The sequence below is a fragment of the Oncorhynchus nerka genome, linkage group LG11, assembly GCF_034236695.1.
Source record: "Oncorhynchus nerka isolate Pitt River linkage group LG11, Oner_Uvic_2.0, whole genome shotgun sequence".
Lineage (NCBI taxonomy): Eukaryota > Metazoa > Chordata > Actinopteri > Salmoniformes > Salmonidae > Oncorhynchus > Oncorhynchus nerka.
Window position 1 is genome coordinate 10,031,347 of NC_088406.1, and position 18,891 is coordinate 10,050,237.

Below are 18,891 nucleotides of genomic sequence, written 5' to 3' on the forward strand. Positions count from 1 at the left end.
GTTACCTGGTTATAGGTAAGATGGAGGGCGTATAGGGGTGGGGTTTGGTGTGTTACCTGGTTATAGGTAAGATGGAGGGCGTATAGGGGTGGGGGTTGGTGTGTTACCTGGTTATAGGGAAGATGGACCTGGGCGTAAGATGGAGGGGTGGGGTTGGTGTGTTACCTGGTTATAGGTAAGATGGAGGGCGTATAGGGGTGGGGGGTTGGTGTGTTACCTGGTTATAGGTAAGATGGAGGGCGTATAGGGGTGGGGTTGGTGTGTTACCTGGTTATAGGTAAGATGGAGGGCGTATAGGGGTGGGGTTGGTGTGTTACCTGGTTATAGGTAAGATGGAGGGCGTATAGGGGTGGGGTTGGTGTGTTACCTGGTTATAGGTAAGATGGAGGGCGTATAGGGGTGGGGGGGGTTGGTGTGTTACCTGGTTATAGGTAAGATGGAGGGCGTATAGGGGTGGGGGGGGTGTTACCTGGTTATAGGTAAGATGGAGGGCGTTACCTGGGTGCAGGTAGGTAAATGGAGGGCATATAGGGGTAGTGTTGGTGTTGGAGGGCGTATAGGGGTGGGGGGATGTTACCTGGTTGCAGGTAAGATGGAGGGCCGATGGGGGTGGGGGTGTTACCTGGGTGCAGGTAGAATGGAGGGCATATAGGGGTAGTGTTGGTGTTGGAGGGGGTGGGGGATGTTACCTGGGTGCAGGTAAGATGGATGGCCGATGGGGGGGGGGTGTTACCTGGGTGCAGGTAAGATGGAGGGCAGTGTTGGTGTTGGGGGTGGGGGATGTTACCTGGGTGCAGGTAAGATGGAGGCCGATGGGGGGGGGGGTGTTACCTGGGTGCAGGTAAGATGGTTACGGTGGGGGTGGGGGATGTTACCTGGGTGCAGGTAAGATGGAGGGCCGGTGGGGGTGGGGGTGTTACCTGGGTGCAGGTAAGATGGAGGGCCGGTGGGGGTGGGGGATGTTACCTGGGTGCAGGTAAGATTACCGGTGGGGGTGGGGGGTGTTACCTGGGTGCAGGTAAGATGGAGGGCCGGTGGGGGTGGGGGATGTTACCTGGGTGCAGGTAAGATGGAGGGCCGGTGGGGTGGGGGGTGTTACCTGGGTGCAGGTAAGATGGAGGGCCGGTGGGGGTGGGGGTGTTACCTGGGTGCAGGTAGGATGGAGGGCCGGTGGGGGTTGGGGTGTACGTGGAGCCCTCTGTTGAGTTGTTGAAGGACAGTGATGGTGAACCTGCTCCCTCTAGCAGCTTCATCTGGAATTACAAAGACCCAGGGTCAGATTAAAAATGATTTATTTTATGTGGTTCTCCGTAGCTCAGTTAGTAGAACATGCCTCTTGCCAGGATTGTGGGTTCGATTCCCAGGACCACCCGTATGTGAAATGTAAGCACGCATGACTGTACGTCGCTTTGGATAAAAGTGTCTGCTAAATGGCATTACTAATATGTTATTATATTATTAGGTATACTGATGTGACAGGTAACATCCATCTTCCTGTGCCTCATTTCCTCCTGTCCTTCATTCTTACCTTGGATTCGATGAAGTTCAGTCGGTTGTTTATGTCAGTGAAGCCAGTGCAGTTCATACACTCTGCAACGAGGGAGAGATGAGAGACAAGAGAGAGACGAGAGATGAGAGACAAGAGAGAGAGGAGAGACAGGAGAGAGAGAGGAGAGACGAGAGATGAGAGAGAGGAGAGATGAGAGACGAGAGAGAGGAGAGAGACGAGAGGAGAGACAAGAGAGGCAAGAGAGAGAGAGGAGAGATGAGAGACAAGAGAGAGAGGAGAGACAAGAGAGGAGAGAGAGACGAGAGATGAGAGACAAGAGAGACAAGAGAGAGAGAGGAGAGAGGAGAGATGAGAGGAGAGACGAGAGGAGAGACGAGAGGGTTAAAGGTGAGAGGAGATCACACACACACAGCTCAGATTGTTTTCTCCAGCAACATGAAGGGGTATGAGAGTCTAGGACAGACTTCTCCAGCAACATGAAGGGGTATGAGAGTCTAGGACAGACTTTCTCCAGCAACATGAAGGGGTATGAGGGTCTAGGACAGACTTCTCCAGCAACATGAAGGGGGATGAGGGTCTAGGACAGACTTTCTCCAGCAACATGAAGGGGTATGAGGGTCTAGGACAGACTTTCTCCAGCAACATGAAGGGGTATGAGGGTCTAGGACAGACTTTCTCCACCAACATGAAGGGGTATGAGAGTCTAGGACAGACTTTCTTCAGCAACATGAAGGGGTATGAGGGTCTAGGACAGACTTCTCCAGCAACATGAAGGGGGATGAGGGTCTAGGACAGACTTTCTCCAGCAACATGAAGGGGGATGAGGGTCTAGGACAGTCTTTCTCCAGCAACATGAAGGGCTATGAGGGTCTAGGACAGACTTTCTCCACCAACATGAAGGGGTATGAGAGTCTAGGACAGACTTTCTTCAGCAACATGAAGGGGTATGAGGGTCTAGGACAGACTTTCTTCAGCAACATGAAGGGGTATGATGGTCTAGGACAGACTTTCTCCAGCAACATAAAGGGGTATGAGGGTCTAGGACAGACTTTCTCCAGCAACATGAAGGGGTATGAGGGTCTAGGACAGATTTTCTCCAGCAACATGAAGGGGTATGAATTAATCCAATAGGTTTAATTGGCATCCAATGGTTTAAGAGAGAAAACCCAAGTCAAGATCATATCAACTAATCTACTGGTTGCCACAATGGGGTCATCAAGGCACCAATTGTATAAGAATCCGGTCACCTCTGGGTAAACGAGACGATACGCTCGGAATAACACTGGTCAAGTAAATAGAACGTTTCAAATAGAAAAGTCAATAACAGAAGTGTTCCGGAATGTTCCCCATTCCACAGACACATCTGACCACACTGGCCACACAAACCTAATGATGTAGAATGCCATAGCCATGGACAACTAGCAGTCATAAATAACTAGTCATTGTAACAACAAAACTGAGCTAAACGGTTCTGGCTTCCCTACATCATGGTTTAATCACAGTACAGTGGCAGACATTGAGGTTTCTGTGTTAAAATAGGACAGACAGGGTTTGGGTGGGTTTGGGTGTGTTGGTGTGTGTTTTTTTCCTCCAAAGTATTTATTTACCATTAGTATAAGCATATATGAATGCATCCACAAACAGAAGCAAAGATCAAGGGCTCAACCAAACACATTCCTCCGTAATTCATCAGCCCACACACTCAGTACTGTTATCTGCCTACATACTCAGTACTGTTATCAGCCCACACACTCAGTACTGTTATCTGCCTACACACTCAGTACTGTTTATTAAGCCACTTCAGTGAGACCAAAAATAACCAAATGATCTCCTTTTGATAAGAGTAATATCCCTGAGAATCAGTACAGTAGGGGGTGATGTATGTACCGAGTGATGTGGGGTGTACAAGGTACAATGTAGGGTGGTTTGGTTACAGCACTGAACTGAAATGACCCTCTATTGCTCTCTGTTCCCAATGAGGGGTTTGGGATCATAAACACGCGCCACAGAGACGAGTCATTATGTCTTAAACATGAGCCTGGAGTGATCTACACCAACACCAATGTGCAGAGGTGGCAGGGTTCTGTTTAGGAGGGAATGTAAGGTTCCGTTGTATGAAAGCTAACACAGTACTTACAGTGGAACTACAATCTACAGGGGACGTATACCACGACAACATGACACCATGACAACATGACACCATGACACCATGACAACATGACACCATGACAACATGACACCATGACACCATGACAACATGACACCATGACACCACGACACATGACACCATGACACCATGACACCATGACAACATGATACCACGACAACATGACACCATGACAACATGACACCATGACACCATGACACAACGACACCATAACAACATGACACCATGACACCATGACACCATGATACCACGACAACATGACACCATGACAACATGACACCATGACACCATGACAACATGACACCATGACAACATGACAACATGACACCATGACACCATGGCAACATGACACCACGACACCATGACAACATGACACCACGACACCATGACACCACGACAACATGACAACATGACAACATGACACCATGACACCACGACAACATGACACCACGACACCATGACAACATGACAACATGACACCACGACAACATGACACCATGACAACATGACACCACGACAACATGACAACATGACACCATGACAACATGACACCACGACACCATGACAACATGACACCACGACACCATGACAACATGACAACATGACAACATGACACCACGACAACATGACACCACGACACCACGACAACATGACAACATGACACCATGACACCACGACAACATGACACCACGACACCACGACAACATGACAACATGACACCATGACACCACGACAACATGACACCACGACACCACGACAACATGACACCACGACAACATGACACCACGACACCACGACAACATGACAACATGACACCATGACAACATGACACCACGACAACATGACACCACGACACCACGACAACATGACACCATGACACCACGACAACATGACACCACGACACCATGACACCACGACACCACGACAACATGACACCACGACAACATGACAACATGACACCACGACAACATGACACCACGACAACATGACACCACGACAACATGACAACATGACAACATGACACCATGACAACATGACACCATGACACCACGACAACATGACACCACGACACCATGACACCACGACAACATGACACCACGACACCATGACAACACGACAACATGACAACATGACACCATGACACCACGACAACATGACACCATGACACCATGACAACATGACACCACGACAACATGACACCACGACACCACGACACCACGACAACATGACACCACGACAACATGACAACATGACAACACGACAACATGACACCACGACAACATGACACCATGACAACATGACACCACGACACCATGACAACATGACAACATGACACCACGACAACATGACACCACGACACCATGACAACATGACACCACGACAACATGACACCATGACACCATGACAACATGACACCATGACAACATGACAACATGACACCATGACAACATGACACCATGACACCATGACACCACGACAACATGACACCACGACAACATGACACCATGACAACATGACACCACGACACCATGACAACATGACAACATGACAACATGACAACATGACACCATGACAACATGACACCACGACAACATGACAACATGACAACATGACACCATGACAACATGACAACATGACAACATGACACCATGACAACATGACACCACGACAACATGACAACATGACACCATGACAACATGACAACATGACAACATGACACCATGACACCATGACACCACGACACCACGACAACATGACAACATGACACCACGACACCATGACAACATGACAACATGACACCACGACAACATGACAACATGACACCACGACACCATGACAACACGACACCATGACACCACGACAACATGACACCACGACACCATGACAACATGACACCATGACAACATGACACCATGACACCATGACATGACATGACAACATGACAACATAACACCATGACAACATGACAACATGACACCACGACAACATGACACCACGACACCATGACAACATGACAACATGACACCACGACAACATGACACCACGACACCATGACAACATGACACCACGACACCATGACAACATGACACCACGACACCATGACACCACGACAACATGACACCACGACAACATGACAACATGACACCACGACACCATGACAACATGACAACATGACACCATGACAACATGACACCATGACAACATGATACCACGACAACATGACACCATGACACCACGACACCATGACAACATGACAACATGATACCACGACAACATGACACCATGACACCACGACACCATGACAACATGACAACATGACACCATGACAACATGACAACATGATACCACGACAACATGACACCATGACACCACGACACCATGACAACATGACAACATGACAACATGACAACATGACACCATGACAACACGACAACATGACAAAATAGAGATATGGAGTCTCATAATGATACCACGACAACATGACAACATGACACCACGACAACATGATACCACGACAACATGACAACATGACAACATAAAGATATGGAGTCTCATAATGATACCACGACAACATGACAACATGACACCACGACAACATGACAACATGATACCACGACAACATGACAACATGACAACATAAAGATATGGAGTCTCATAATGATACCACGACACCATGACACCATGACAACATGACACCACGACACCATGACAACACGACAACACGACACCATGACAACACGACACCATGACACCATGACACCATGATACCACGACACCATGACAACATGACACCACGACAACATGATACCACGACACCATGACAACATGACACCACGACAACATGATACCATGACAACATGACACCACGACAACATGACAATATGACACCATGACAACATAAAGATATGGAGTCTCATAATGATACCACAACAACATAAAGATATGGAGTCTCATAATGATACCATGACAACATGACAACATAAAGATATGGAGTCTCATAATGATACCATGACAACATAAAGATATGGAGTCTCATGTTGATACCATGACAACATAAAGATATGGAGTCTCATAATGATACAGTGACAACATAAAGATATGGAGTCTCATAATGATACCATGACAACATAAAGATATGGAGTCTCATAATGATACCACAACAACATAAAGATATGGAGTCTCATAATGATACCATGACAACATAAAGATATGGAGTCTCATAATGATACAGTGACAACATAAAGATATGGAGTCTCATAATGATACATGACAACATAAAGATATGGAGTCTCATAATGATACCATGACAACATAAAGATATGGAGTCTCATAATGATACCACAACAACATAAAGATATGGAGTCTCATAATGATACCATGACAACATAAAGATATGGAGTCTCATAATGATACCATGACAACATAAAGATATGGAGTCTCATAATGATACCACAACAACATAAAGATATGGAGTCTCATAATGATACCACAACAACATAAAGATATGGAGTCTCATAATGATACCATGACAACATAAAGATATGGAGTCTCATAATGATACCATGACACCATGACAACATAAAGATATGGAGTCTCATAATGATACCATGACAACATAAAGATATGGAGTCTCATAATGATACCACAACAACATAAAGATATGGAGTCTCATAATGATACCACAACAACATAAAGATATGGAGTCTCATAATGATACCATGACAACATAAAGATATGGGGTCTCATAATGATACCACAACAACATGACACCATGACAACATAAAGATATGGAGTCTCATAATGATACCACAACAACATAAAGATATGGAGTCACATAATGACACCCTACACCCCAACCTGAGGTCAAACTCAACAACCAAACCTGAGGTCAAACTCAACAACACAACCTGAGGTCAAACCCTACACCCCAACCTGAGGTCAAACCCTACATCTCAACCTGAGGTCAAACCCTACATCCCAACCTGAGGTCAAACCCTACATCCCAACCTGTGGTCAAATCCTACATTCCAACCTGAGGTCAAACCCTACATTCCAACCTGAGGTCAAATCCTACATTCCAACCTAAAGTCAAATCCTACATCCCAACCTGAGGTCAAACCCTACATCTCAACCTGAGGTCAAACCCTACATCCCAACCTGAGGTCAAATCCTACATCCCAACCTAAGGTCAAACCCTACATCCCAACCTGAGGTCAAACCCTACATCCCAACCTGAGCACTCTGTTCTGCCACCTCTGGTCTTTTGGCCCACCTCCCCCCTAGAGGAGGGCAGCTCCCGCTCAGCCCAGTCAAAGCCCTTCTCTGTCCTGACACCACCATGGTGGAACCAGCTTCCCCCTGAAGTCAGACAGGAGTCCCTGCCCAACTTTCCAAAACTGCAAATTAAGATCCTACATCTGTATATAATTACTGGATTACTAAAGATGTCTCTTATTCAATTTGATGTAAATGAGTTTAAAGACATATAGTTGAAGGGTCAGACTGTAACAGATCATCATAGGTCCTCAAATACCTGACTGGTTGAGTCAGACAACAGAGAGAGTCTGGAATGCACTACACACACACACACACACACACACACACACACACACACACACACACACCACAACCACAGAGCACACACACACCACAACCACAGAGCACACCCTGTCACACATAGTTGTGGAAAGTATTTCCCGTGAGCATTTCTTCGTGCATAAATAGGCTCTTGTTGTACATCATTTTTTAACAGCTTTATGTGTGACAGACAATCATCCCATAATGCATTGCAGATACCTAACTATAGAAGAAAGGCTTCCCGAGTGGAGATCCCACTAGAGATCTTGGTTCGAGTCCAGGCTCTGTCGCAGCCGGCCGCGACCTGGAGGCCCATGGGGCGGCGCACAATTGGCCCAGCGTCGTCTGGGTTAGGGGAGGGTTTGGCCGGCAGGGATGTCCTTGTTCCATCGCGCTTTAGCGACTCCTGTGGCGAGACCCGGGCGCAGTGCACGCTGACATGGTGGCCAGGTGTATAGTGTTTCCTCCGACACATTGGTGTGGCTGGCTTCCGGGTTAAGCTGGCATTGTGTCAAGAAGCAGTGAGGCTTGGCTAGGTTGTGTTTCGGAGGACGCACGGCTCTCGACTTTCGACCTCTCCTGAGTCCGTACAGGAGTTGCAGCGATCGGACAAGACTGTAACTACCAATTGGGGATTAAAAAGAGAAGTAGGAATAAAGAAACATGCTCAATAAAATAGGCCTAATGACATCAAGTTAAAATAATCTCACCCTTAGCATCACTTAGCACATCACTTGGGTCCTTTAAGTAATATCTACAATAAACACATACTCTATAATGTAGTTATACAGACATCTCTTTACTAATTATAACGCAGACCTTTTATTTGCAATCATTGTATTTCCCATCCTCTCTGCTGAGATAAACCCCTGCATGTGTGTGTGTGTGTGTGTGTGTGTGTGTGTGTGTGTGTGTGTGTGTGTGTGTGTGTGTGTGTGCGTGTGTGTGTGTGTGTGTGTGTGTGCGTGCGTGCGTGCGTGCGTGCGTGCGTGCGTGCGTGCGTGTGTGTGTGTGTGTGTGCACAGTGGAACATCCTCATTGCTTAGGCACGCAGCCCACAACAGAGACATGCACAGGAAGGAGAATGCTGTCATTTATCCAAAATACACAGCAGGGTGGGCAGTGTGAGTGTGTGTGTGTCTATTTAGTGTGGTGTCATAGACAGTCTCCCAGGGCTGGCCATTTCCCAGCAGTCTGTGCTGTATCTGCCCAGGACCAGCGTGTGGGCGGCCATCGATGGCAACAGGAGCGGGAGGCGTTGAACGCTCTGTGCCCAAACCAGGATACCCAGGATGCCCAGCTCTCCACAGCGGGACCATATGGAATTTCTCATCCCCATGCCAGCCTACTGACCGCTCACAACCAAACTTAGGCTCAATAACAGTGTTCTGCAATTTTTGTCCTGATGACTCACAGTGTGCAATAGCTTTTGTTCCCGCCCAGTACTAACAAAGATAATTCAATAAATGAACTGATCTCCAAGCGCTTGATTGGATGAGCCAAGTGCGCTAGTGGTATGGCAATCTCTCGTGGGCAGACTGTGTAAATATAAATGGTACTGTAGATCTATGATAGATCTAGATTCTATGGGTACAGATAGCTAACGAGCAGCACTAGTTCCGGTGATTGTGTTGTTTTTGTTGTCACTGGTAATTTGGACGAATCATGATTTCGCAGGTTATAGCATCTTTCGAATTACGGAAAGTGGGAGGGGACATTCGGCCCATAGATTTGCCCGTAAAGAGAGCTCCTGTAGCTCCTCATTCTGGTTGTAAGCATCTCTTCTCTTAACAGGTATTGACCAATAACTTAATCGAGCAGCTTTCCAATTACTTGAGATTTCAATTGTGGGTTACCTGAGATTAGTACAGTATTATGCTGTGTCTAGGGGCAGCAGGTAGCCTAGTGGTTAGAGGAGGCAGGTAGCCTAGTGGTTAGAGGAGGCAGGGTAGCCTAGTGGTTAGAGGAGGCAGGGTAGCCTAGTGGTTAGAGGCAGGTAGCCTAGTGGTTAGAGGCAGGTAGCCTAGTGGTTAGAGGCAGGTAGCCTAGTGGTTAGAGAGGCAGGTAGGCTAGTGGTTAGAGAGGCAGGTAGCCTAGTGGTTAGAGGCAGGTAGGCAGGTAGCCTAGTGGTTAGAGGCAGGTAGCCTAGTGGTTAGAGGCAGGTAGGCTAGTGGTTAGAGGCAGGTAGGCTAGTGGTTAGAGGCAGGTAGGCTAGTGGTTAGAGGCAGGTAGGCTAGTGGTTAGAGGCAGGTAGGCTAGTGGTTAGAGGCAGGTAGCCTAGTGGTTAGAGGCAGGTAGCCTAGTGGTTAGAGGAGGCAGGTAGCCTAGTGGTTAGAGGAGGCAGGTAGCCTAGTGGTTAGAGGAGGCAGGTAGCCTTGTGGTTAGAGGCAGGTAGCCTAGTGGTTAGAGGCTGGTAGCCTAGTGGTTAGAGGCTGGTAGCCTAGTGGTTAGTGGCAGGTAGCCTAGTGGTTAGAGGCAGGTAGCCTAGTGGTTAGAGGCAAGTAGCCTAGTGGTTAGACGAGGCAGGTAGCCTAGTGGTTAGAGGTAGGTAGCCTAGTGGTTAGAAGCAGGTAGCCTAGTGGTTAGAGGAGGCAGGTAGCCTAGTGGTTAAAGGCAGGTAGCCTAGTGGATAGAGGCAGGTAGCCTAGTGGTTAGAGGAGGCAGGTAGCCTAGTGGTTAGAGGAGGAAGGTAGCCTAGTGGTTAGAGGAGACAGGTAGCCTAGTGGTTAGAGGCAGATAGCCTAGTGGTTAGAGGCAGGTAGCCTAGTGGTTAGAGGCAGGTAGCCTAGTGGTTAGAGGTAGGCAGCCTAGTGTTTAGAGGCAGGTAGCCTAGTGTTTAGAGGCAGATAGCCTAGTGTTTAGAGTCAGGTAGCCTAGTGGTTCGAGGCAGGTAGCCTAGTGGTCAGAGGTAGGCAGCCTAGTGTTTAGAGGCAGGTAGCCTAGTGGTTAGAGGCAGATAGCCTAGTGGTTAGAAGCAGGTAGCCTAGTGGTTAGAGGAGGCAGGTAGCCTAGTGGTTAGAGGCAGGTAGCCTAGTGGATAGAGGCAGGTAGCCTAGTGGTTAGAGGAGGCAGGTAGCCTAGTGGTTAGAGGATGAAGGTAGCCTAGTGGTTAGAGGAGACAGGTAGCCTAGTGGTTAGAGGCAGGTTGGCAGGTAGCCTAGTGGTTAGAGGCAGGTAGCCTAGTGGTTAGAGGCAGGTAGTCCAGTGGTTAGAGGCAGGTAGGCTAGTGGTTAGAGGCAGGTAGGCTAGTGGTTAGAGGCAGGAAGCCTAGTGGTTAGAGGCAGGTAGACTAGTGCTTAGAGGCAGGTAGCCTAGTGGTTAGAGGAAAATAGCCTAGTGGTTAGAGGCAGGTAGCCTAGTGGTTAGAGGCAGGTAGCCTAGTGGTTAGAGGCAGGTAGCCTAGTGGTTAGAGGTAGGCAGCCTAGTGTTTAGAGGCAGGTAGCCTAGTGGTTAGAGGCAGATAGCCTAGTGTTTAGAGGCAGGTAGCCTAGTGGTTCGAGGCAGGTAGCCTAGTGGTCAGAGGTAGGCAGCCTAGTGTTTAGAGGCAGGTAGCCTAGTGGTTAGAGGCAGATAGCCTAGTGGTTAGAGGCAGATAGCCTAGTGGTTAGAGCGAATCCCCGAGCTGACAAGGTAAAAATCTGTCGTTCTGCCCCTGAACAAGGCAGTTAACCCACTGTTCATAGAACACCAATGTAAATAAGAATTTGTTCTTCACTGACTTGCCTAGTTGAATATAAATAAACGTTAAATTAAAGAAATCTAAAGCTCATGACCAAAGCCACCCACTTGGTTTAATCAACGTTGTTTCCACGTCAACACAACACGTCAACAACACGTCAACACAACACGTCAACAACACGTCAACAACACGTCAATTCAATGTGTAAAACGGATTAGATTTGCATACAGTCATCAACAATTTAGTATCTTTTCACCCAACTTTTAACCTAAATCCAATGACATGGTAAAATGTTTTCTTGATTTTACGTTGAATTCACGTCAGTTGACAACGCATCCTGTCACGCATGCGCCCGCTCTCCCTCGCCGATACCTTCTCTTTCTCTCACTATTGTTGTTTCATTCCCTCCTCGCCTTCAAACGTTAACTGAAATACTTTTCGTGTTCCTTATCTTCACCATTCCAATGACATCCTTGAATAACATAGGACTAGAATTAGATGCAAAATGCTTTCACTTCTCTTCACAAATTCTGAATTATTGTGGGTCTGAATAAATAACTGTTATAGTCTACCGCCATCGGCATTCGCTCTCCTTTCAAACCGTCCGTTCTATTGTCTGACGTATTTAACATACAGGAACAAAAGAGCTTGCATCCCTTTTCGAAGTCTTTTGTATAAGAAACGCTAAACAAAATTATGTCAAGCAAGCTGTTCTTGCATGGGACTACAAGAGCTAAGGAGTGTTTTTTAAGGAGAGAGGCCAGCGGAGCCACAGGTTCTTGCTTATTGTGCAAAATACAGAGGCTATAAGTTAGAAGCTTATTATGCATAACCCATCATTAATTAGCTAAATATAAGGATAATACTAAATTGAATTTATTACCTGAAAGAGGTAGGCTAGGACATCTATATATAGGACTATTTATCAATCTAGAACAGAAGTATCTATTTTGGATTGTAATTTGAATGGAGTTGTTAGGCTCGCATCACTGGGCAGCACACGGCTGGGTTTCCCTTTGTAGTCCGTAATAGTTTGCAAGCCCTGCCACATACAACGAGTATCAGAACTGGTGTAGTAGGATTCAATCTTAGTCCTGTCTTGATGCTTTGCCTGCTTGATGGTTCATCTGTGGGCATAATGGGATTTCTACAAGCATCCGGATTCGTGTCCCGCTCCTTGAAAGCGGCAGCTCTAGCCTTTAGCTCGACGAGGATCTTGCCTGTAATCCATGGCTTCTGGTTGGGATATGTACATATAGTCACTGTGGGGACGACGTCGTCGATGCACTTATTGATGAAGCCGGTGACTGAGGTGGTATACTCAATGCCATTGGATGAATCCCGGAACATATTCCAGTCTGTGCCCTGTAGCGTAGCATCCACATCATCTGACTACTTCCGTATTGAGCGAGTCACTTGCAATTCCTGCTTAAGTTTTTGCTTATAAGCAGGAATCAGGAGGATAGAATTATGGTCAGATTTGCCAAATGAATGGCAAAGGGGGGCGAGGGAGAACATCTCTGTGTGTGGAGTAAAGGTGCTCTAGAGTTTATTTTTCCTCCTCTGGTTCCACATGTGACATACCGGTAGAAATGAGGTAAAACTGATTTAAGTTTGCCTGCATTAAAGTCCCCGGCCACTAGGAGCGCGCTTCTGGATGAGCATTTTCTTGTTTGCTTATGGCCTTATGTAGCTCTTTAAGTGCGGTCTTTACTGCCAGTATCGGTTTGTGGCGCTAAATAGATGGCTATGAATAATATAGATGAGAACTCTCTTGGTAGATAGTGTGGTCTACAGCTTATCATGAGGTACTCTACCTCAGGCGAGCAATACCTGCAGACTACCGATATTATTAGACATTGCGTACCAGCTGTTATTGACAAATAGACACAGCCACACACCCCTCGTCTTACCAGATGTAGCTGTTCTATCCTGCCGATGCACGGAAAACCCAGCCAACTGTATATGATCCATTCAGCCACGAATTGGTGAAACATAAGATATTACAGTTTTTAATGTCCCGTTGGTAGGAGAGTCTGGAACGGAGCTGAACTAGTTAATTCTCCAGTGATTTGCACGTTGGCCAATAGAACGGATGGTAAAGGGGGATTACCCACGAGTCACCCTGATCTCTTCCCCCTGTATTTCCTTCTTATCTTCATGTGAATGACAGAGATTTGGGCCTTGTCCGAGAGCAACACCATATCCTTCACGTCCGACTCATTAAAGAGAAAATCTTCATCCACTTCGAGGTGAGTAATCGCTGTTCTGATGTCCAGACGCTCTTTTCGTATGCTATCCGTTTGTTGTTTGTATGCTGTTCTTTGTATGCCATTTTAATATTTGATAATTAACCAATGATATTAGGCCACTCTTGGCCATGATTACAGACACCTGTGTCTTTTGACACTATATAAACGAGTCATCCCGCAGTGTTTGTGATTATACCCTGATGAAGACAGCTTGGCTGTCGAAACGTTGGTAATTACATTTTTGCATCTGAGCTCCTAGAGTGTGCGGCTCTCTTTAATTTTCAAGACGCTCTTTTCGGTAGCATCAACATTATGTACAAGATAAGTTAAAAACAATTTGGAGAAAAAAATCACAAAATAGCACACACACATATACAATCACACACACACACACACACACACACACACACACACACACACACACACACACACACACACACACACACACACACACACACACACACACACACACACACACACACACACACACACACACACACACACACACACACAGTTCACCATCCAGCCTGCTTCACAGCCAAAACATCCACATCTGGCCCAGGACACGACAACTACAGACTGTTGATCCACACATCATCTGGCCCAGGACACTACAACTACAGACTATTGATCCACACATCATCTGGCCCAGGACACTACAACTACAGACTGTTGATCCACACATCATCTGGCCCAGGACACTACAACTACAGACTATTGATCCACACATCATCTGGCCCAGGACACTACAACTACAGACTGTTGATCCACACATCATCTGGCCCAGGACACTACAACTACAGACTATTGATCCACACATCATCTGGCCCAGGACACTACAACTACAGACAATTGATCCACACATCATCTGGCCCAGGACACTACAACTACAGACTGTTGATCCACACATCATCTGGCCCAGGACACTACAACTACGGACTGCTCAGATAGATGCCCTTAGAACACAGACAGACTGACAGGTCCAGGACCAGGTATGGCTCTCCCCAAACACCGTGGGGTCAATGGTAACTGTCTAGCTTTTGTCTGCTCTCAGATCAGCCAGAAACAGAGACATTACTTATCATGCCCTCTCACATGGGGGATATGGTGCTGTTTATCACTTTAACTGAGAAGCGAGGAAAGACTGAACGGAGGAGAGAGAGAGAGAAAGGGAGAGAGAGGGAGAGAAAGAGAGAGAGAGAGAGAGAGAGAGAGAGAGAGAGGGAGAGAGAGAGAGAGAGAGAGAGAAGAGGAGAGGGAGAGAGAGAAGGGATAGTGGGATAGTGAAGGATGGAGGAGAGGAAGGGAGAGCTAGAGAGGAGAGGTGTTGAATGACTAATGGAACTATGAAGCCAATGTTAAATCCTACAAAACTCGTAAACGTGCGGCGCAAAGCCCCTCCCCCACAGCGTTACAGGAATAAATGATTGACAGCTGAATAATTCCTCCTTAATGGATCTTCATATCCTTTATGTCCTCCCTCATTTGCATGAAGCTCATCCTGGGTGTTAAGCTGTGGAAATGATTCAGGGTAACCTGCAGGTTAGCAGAGTACATGGGAATATATTCACTTCTCTTGACAGGATTTGGGAATAGAAAGATTATCTCCACAGTAAGTGTTGGTGAAGTTTTGGTAAAATATGCAGGAGTCTAGAGGTTGTCTATTCAGTAAACGTTGGTGAAGTTTTGGTAGAGTATGTGGGAGTTTTATTTAGTTGCCAGTAAGGCGACTCCGGGTTAGGTCCTGGCATTGTTGCTACATAACTTCCTCCTCACACAGCCCCATTACCTTGTTAATGTGTGGAGATAGGCATCAAGGTGCCGCTACGACAGAGTGGAGAAGAGACAGGGGCCAACGGCAGCTAAATTACTTCCACATTTCTCCCAAATGTTTTCCATGCCGTCATGAGTCTGCACTACACACACTGACCCATGTACACACAAGCAGGAAACACACACACATACACACATTTTTCCTGCCTCAGCAAAAATCCATTGTAGAAACATTTGATTGCGAACAAAAGGATATATGGTGGTTTATTTTATAGAGAGGAAGATTAATTTATTTTATAGAGAGGAAGATTAATTTATTTTATAGTTTAATTATAGAGGAAAGAGTTTAATTATTATTTTATAGAGAGGAAGATTAGTTTATTTTATAGAGAGGAAGATGAGAGTAAAGGGAATAAGGCTAAAAGAAGAAGAAAAGAGGAAGGACAGAAGAGAAGAGGAGGAGAGAGGAGAGAGAGAGAGGAGAGAGAGAGGAGGAGGAGGAGGAGAGAGGAGAGGACAGAGAGGAGAGAGAGAGGAGGAGAGAGAGAGGAGGAGAGAGAGAGGAGAGAGGAGAGGAGAGAGAGAGGAGAGAGGAGAGAGGCAGGAGAGAGGAGGAGGAGAGAGGAGGAGAGGAGAGAGGAGGAGGAGGATAGAGAAGAGGAGGAGAGGAGGATAGAAGAGGAGAGGAGATAGAAGAAGAGAGAGAGGAAGAGAGAGGAGGAGAAGAAGAGAGGAGGAGAGAGAGAGGATAGAGAGGAGAGAAGAAAGAAGAAGAGAGAGGAGAGAGGAGGATAGAAGAAGAGAGAGGAGGAGAGAGGAGGATAGAGGAAGAGAGAGGAAGAAAGAGGAGGAGAAGAAGAGAGAGGAGGAGGAGGAGGATAGAGGAAGAGGAGAAGAAAGAGGAGGATAGAAGAAGAGAGAGGAGGAGGAGAGAGAGGATAGAGAAGAGAGAGGAAGAAAGAGGAGGATAGAAGAAGAGAGGAGGAGAGAGGAGGAGATAGAAGAAGAGAGAGGAGGAGGACAGGAAGAGAGAGGAAGAAAGAGGAGGATAGAAGAAGAGAGGAGGAGAGAGGAGAGAGAGGAGGATAGAGAAGAGAGAGGAAGAAAGAGGAGGATAGGAAGAGAGGAAGAAAGAGGAGGATGAGAGAGGAGGATAGAGAAGAGGAGGAGAGAGGATAGAAGAAGAGAGGAGAGAGAGAGAGGAGAGGAAGAGAGAGGAGAAAGAGGAGGATATAGAAGAGAGAGGAAGAAAGAGGAGGATAGAAGAAGAGAGAGGAGGAGAGAGGAGGATAGAGGAGAGAGAGGAGAAAGAGAGGAGGATAGAAGAAGAGAGAGGAGGGAGAGAGGAGGATAGAGGAAGAGAGAGGAAGAAAGAGGAGGATAGAAGAAGAGAGAGGGGAGAGAGGAGGATAGAGGAAGAGAGAGAAGAAAGAGGAGGATAGAGGAGGAGAGAGAGGAGAAGAAGAGAGGAGAGAGAGGAGGATAGAAGAAGAGAGAGGAGGAGAGAGGAGGATAGAGGAAGAGAGAGGAAGACAGAGGAGGATAGAAGAAGAGAGAGGAAGAGGATAGAGGAAGGAGGAGGAAGAAGAGGAGGATAGAAGAAGAGAGAGAAGAGAGGAGAAGATAGAAGAAAGAGGAGGAGAAGAAGAGAGAGGAGGAGAGAGGAGGAGAGGAGAGAGGAGGATAAAAGACAGAGGAGGAGAAAGGAGGAGAGAGGAGGAAAGAAGAAGAGAGAGGAAGAGAGAGGAGGATAGAAGAAGAGAGAGGAGGAGAGAGGAGAGAGGAGGATAAAAGACAGAGGAGGATAAAGGAGGAGAGAGGAGGATAGAAGAGAGAGGAAGAGAGGGGGCTAGAAGAAGAGAGAGGAGGAGAGAGGAGGAGAGGAGGAGAGAGGAGGATAAAAGACATATGAGGAGAAAGGAGGAGAGAGGAGGAGAAGAGAGAGGAAGAGAGAGGGGGCTAGAGAAGAGAGAGGAGGAGAGGAGGAGAAGAGGAGAGAGGAGGATAAAAGATGAGGAGAAAGGAGGAGAGGAGAGAAGTAGAGAGGAGGAGAAAGGAGAGAAGAGGGAGAGGAGGAGAGGAGGAGAGGAGGAGGATAGATGAGGAGGAGAGAGGAGGAGAGGAGGAGGATAGATGAAGAGAGAGGAGGAGAGAGGAGGATAGAAGAAGAAGAGAGGGGAGAGAGGATGATAGAAGAAGAGAGGAGAGGAGAGAGAGAGAGGAGAGGAGAGAGTGGGAGAGAGAGGAGGAGAGGAGGAGAAGAGGAGGAAAGAGGAGGAGAGGGAGGATAGAAGAGAGAGAGGGAGAGAGGATGAGAGAGGAGGAGAGAAGAGAGGGGGAGAGAGGAGGAGAGAGGAGGAGAGAAGAGGAGAGAAGAGGAGAGAGGAGAGAGAGAGGAGGATAGAAGAGAGAGGAGGAGAGAGGGAGAGAAGAGGAGAGAGGAGGAGAAAGGAGAGAAGGGGAGAGAGGAGGGGAGAGAGGGGGAGAGAGGAGGAGAGAAGAGGAGAGAGGAGGAGAGAGGAGGAGGAGAGAGGAGGAGGAGGAGAGAAGAGGAGAGAGGAGGATAGAGAAGGAGCGAAGAGGAGGAATGAAGTGGAGAGAGGACAACGAGTCGGCAGTTTGATTGATGCATAAGCAGACTTCTCAAATATCCACCATGACCCAGCCGCCAGAGGACAACACAGACAGGGCTGAGCAAACGATGTATTGGCCTTCAGAGTTTATTAGTGGGGCTCAACAGAATGTGTCTCATCGATGGCACTGATCTAGGATTACCTTACCTTCCCAAAACCTTCACATCGAACCAAAAACATTTCGGATCACTTCTGTTTGTTGGGTAACAGCATGGTGATGTCATCCTCTTATCTGGTGGCCGGACGAGAATGAGACTTTCTCACCCCCCGAAACACAACAAACCATCATTACATTTACA

At 47.0% G+C, this 18,891-nt stretch overlaps 1 protein-coding gene across 1 annotated transcript in view; it reads right to left on the reverse strand.

Annotated features, from left to right (window-relative positions):
* The window catches only part of LOC115137734 (collagen alpha-1(XXVI) chain-like), a 60,096-nt gene that overhangs the window by 35,396 nt on the left and 5,809 nt on the right, over positions 1 to 18,891 (reverse strand). Inside the window, exons 4-5 of the mRNA XM_065024206.1 lie at positions 1,529 to 1,590; positions 1,145 to 1,253 (exon numbers count right to left, since the gene is read on the reverse strand). Of these exons, the coding sequence (XP_064880278.1) occupies positions 1,145 to 1,253; positions 1,529 to 1,590 (171 nt within the window). The remainder of the gene's footprint in view (positions 1 to 1,144; positions 1,254 to 1,528; positions 1,591 to 18,891) is intronic.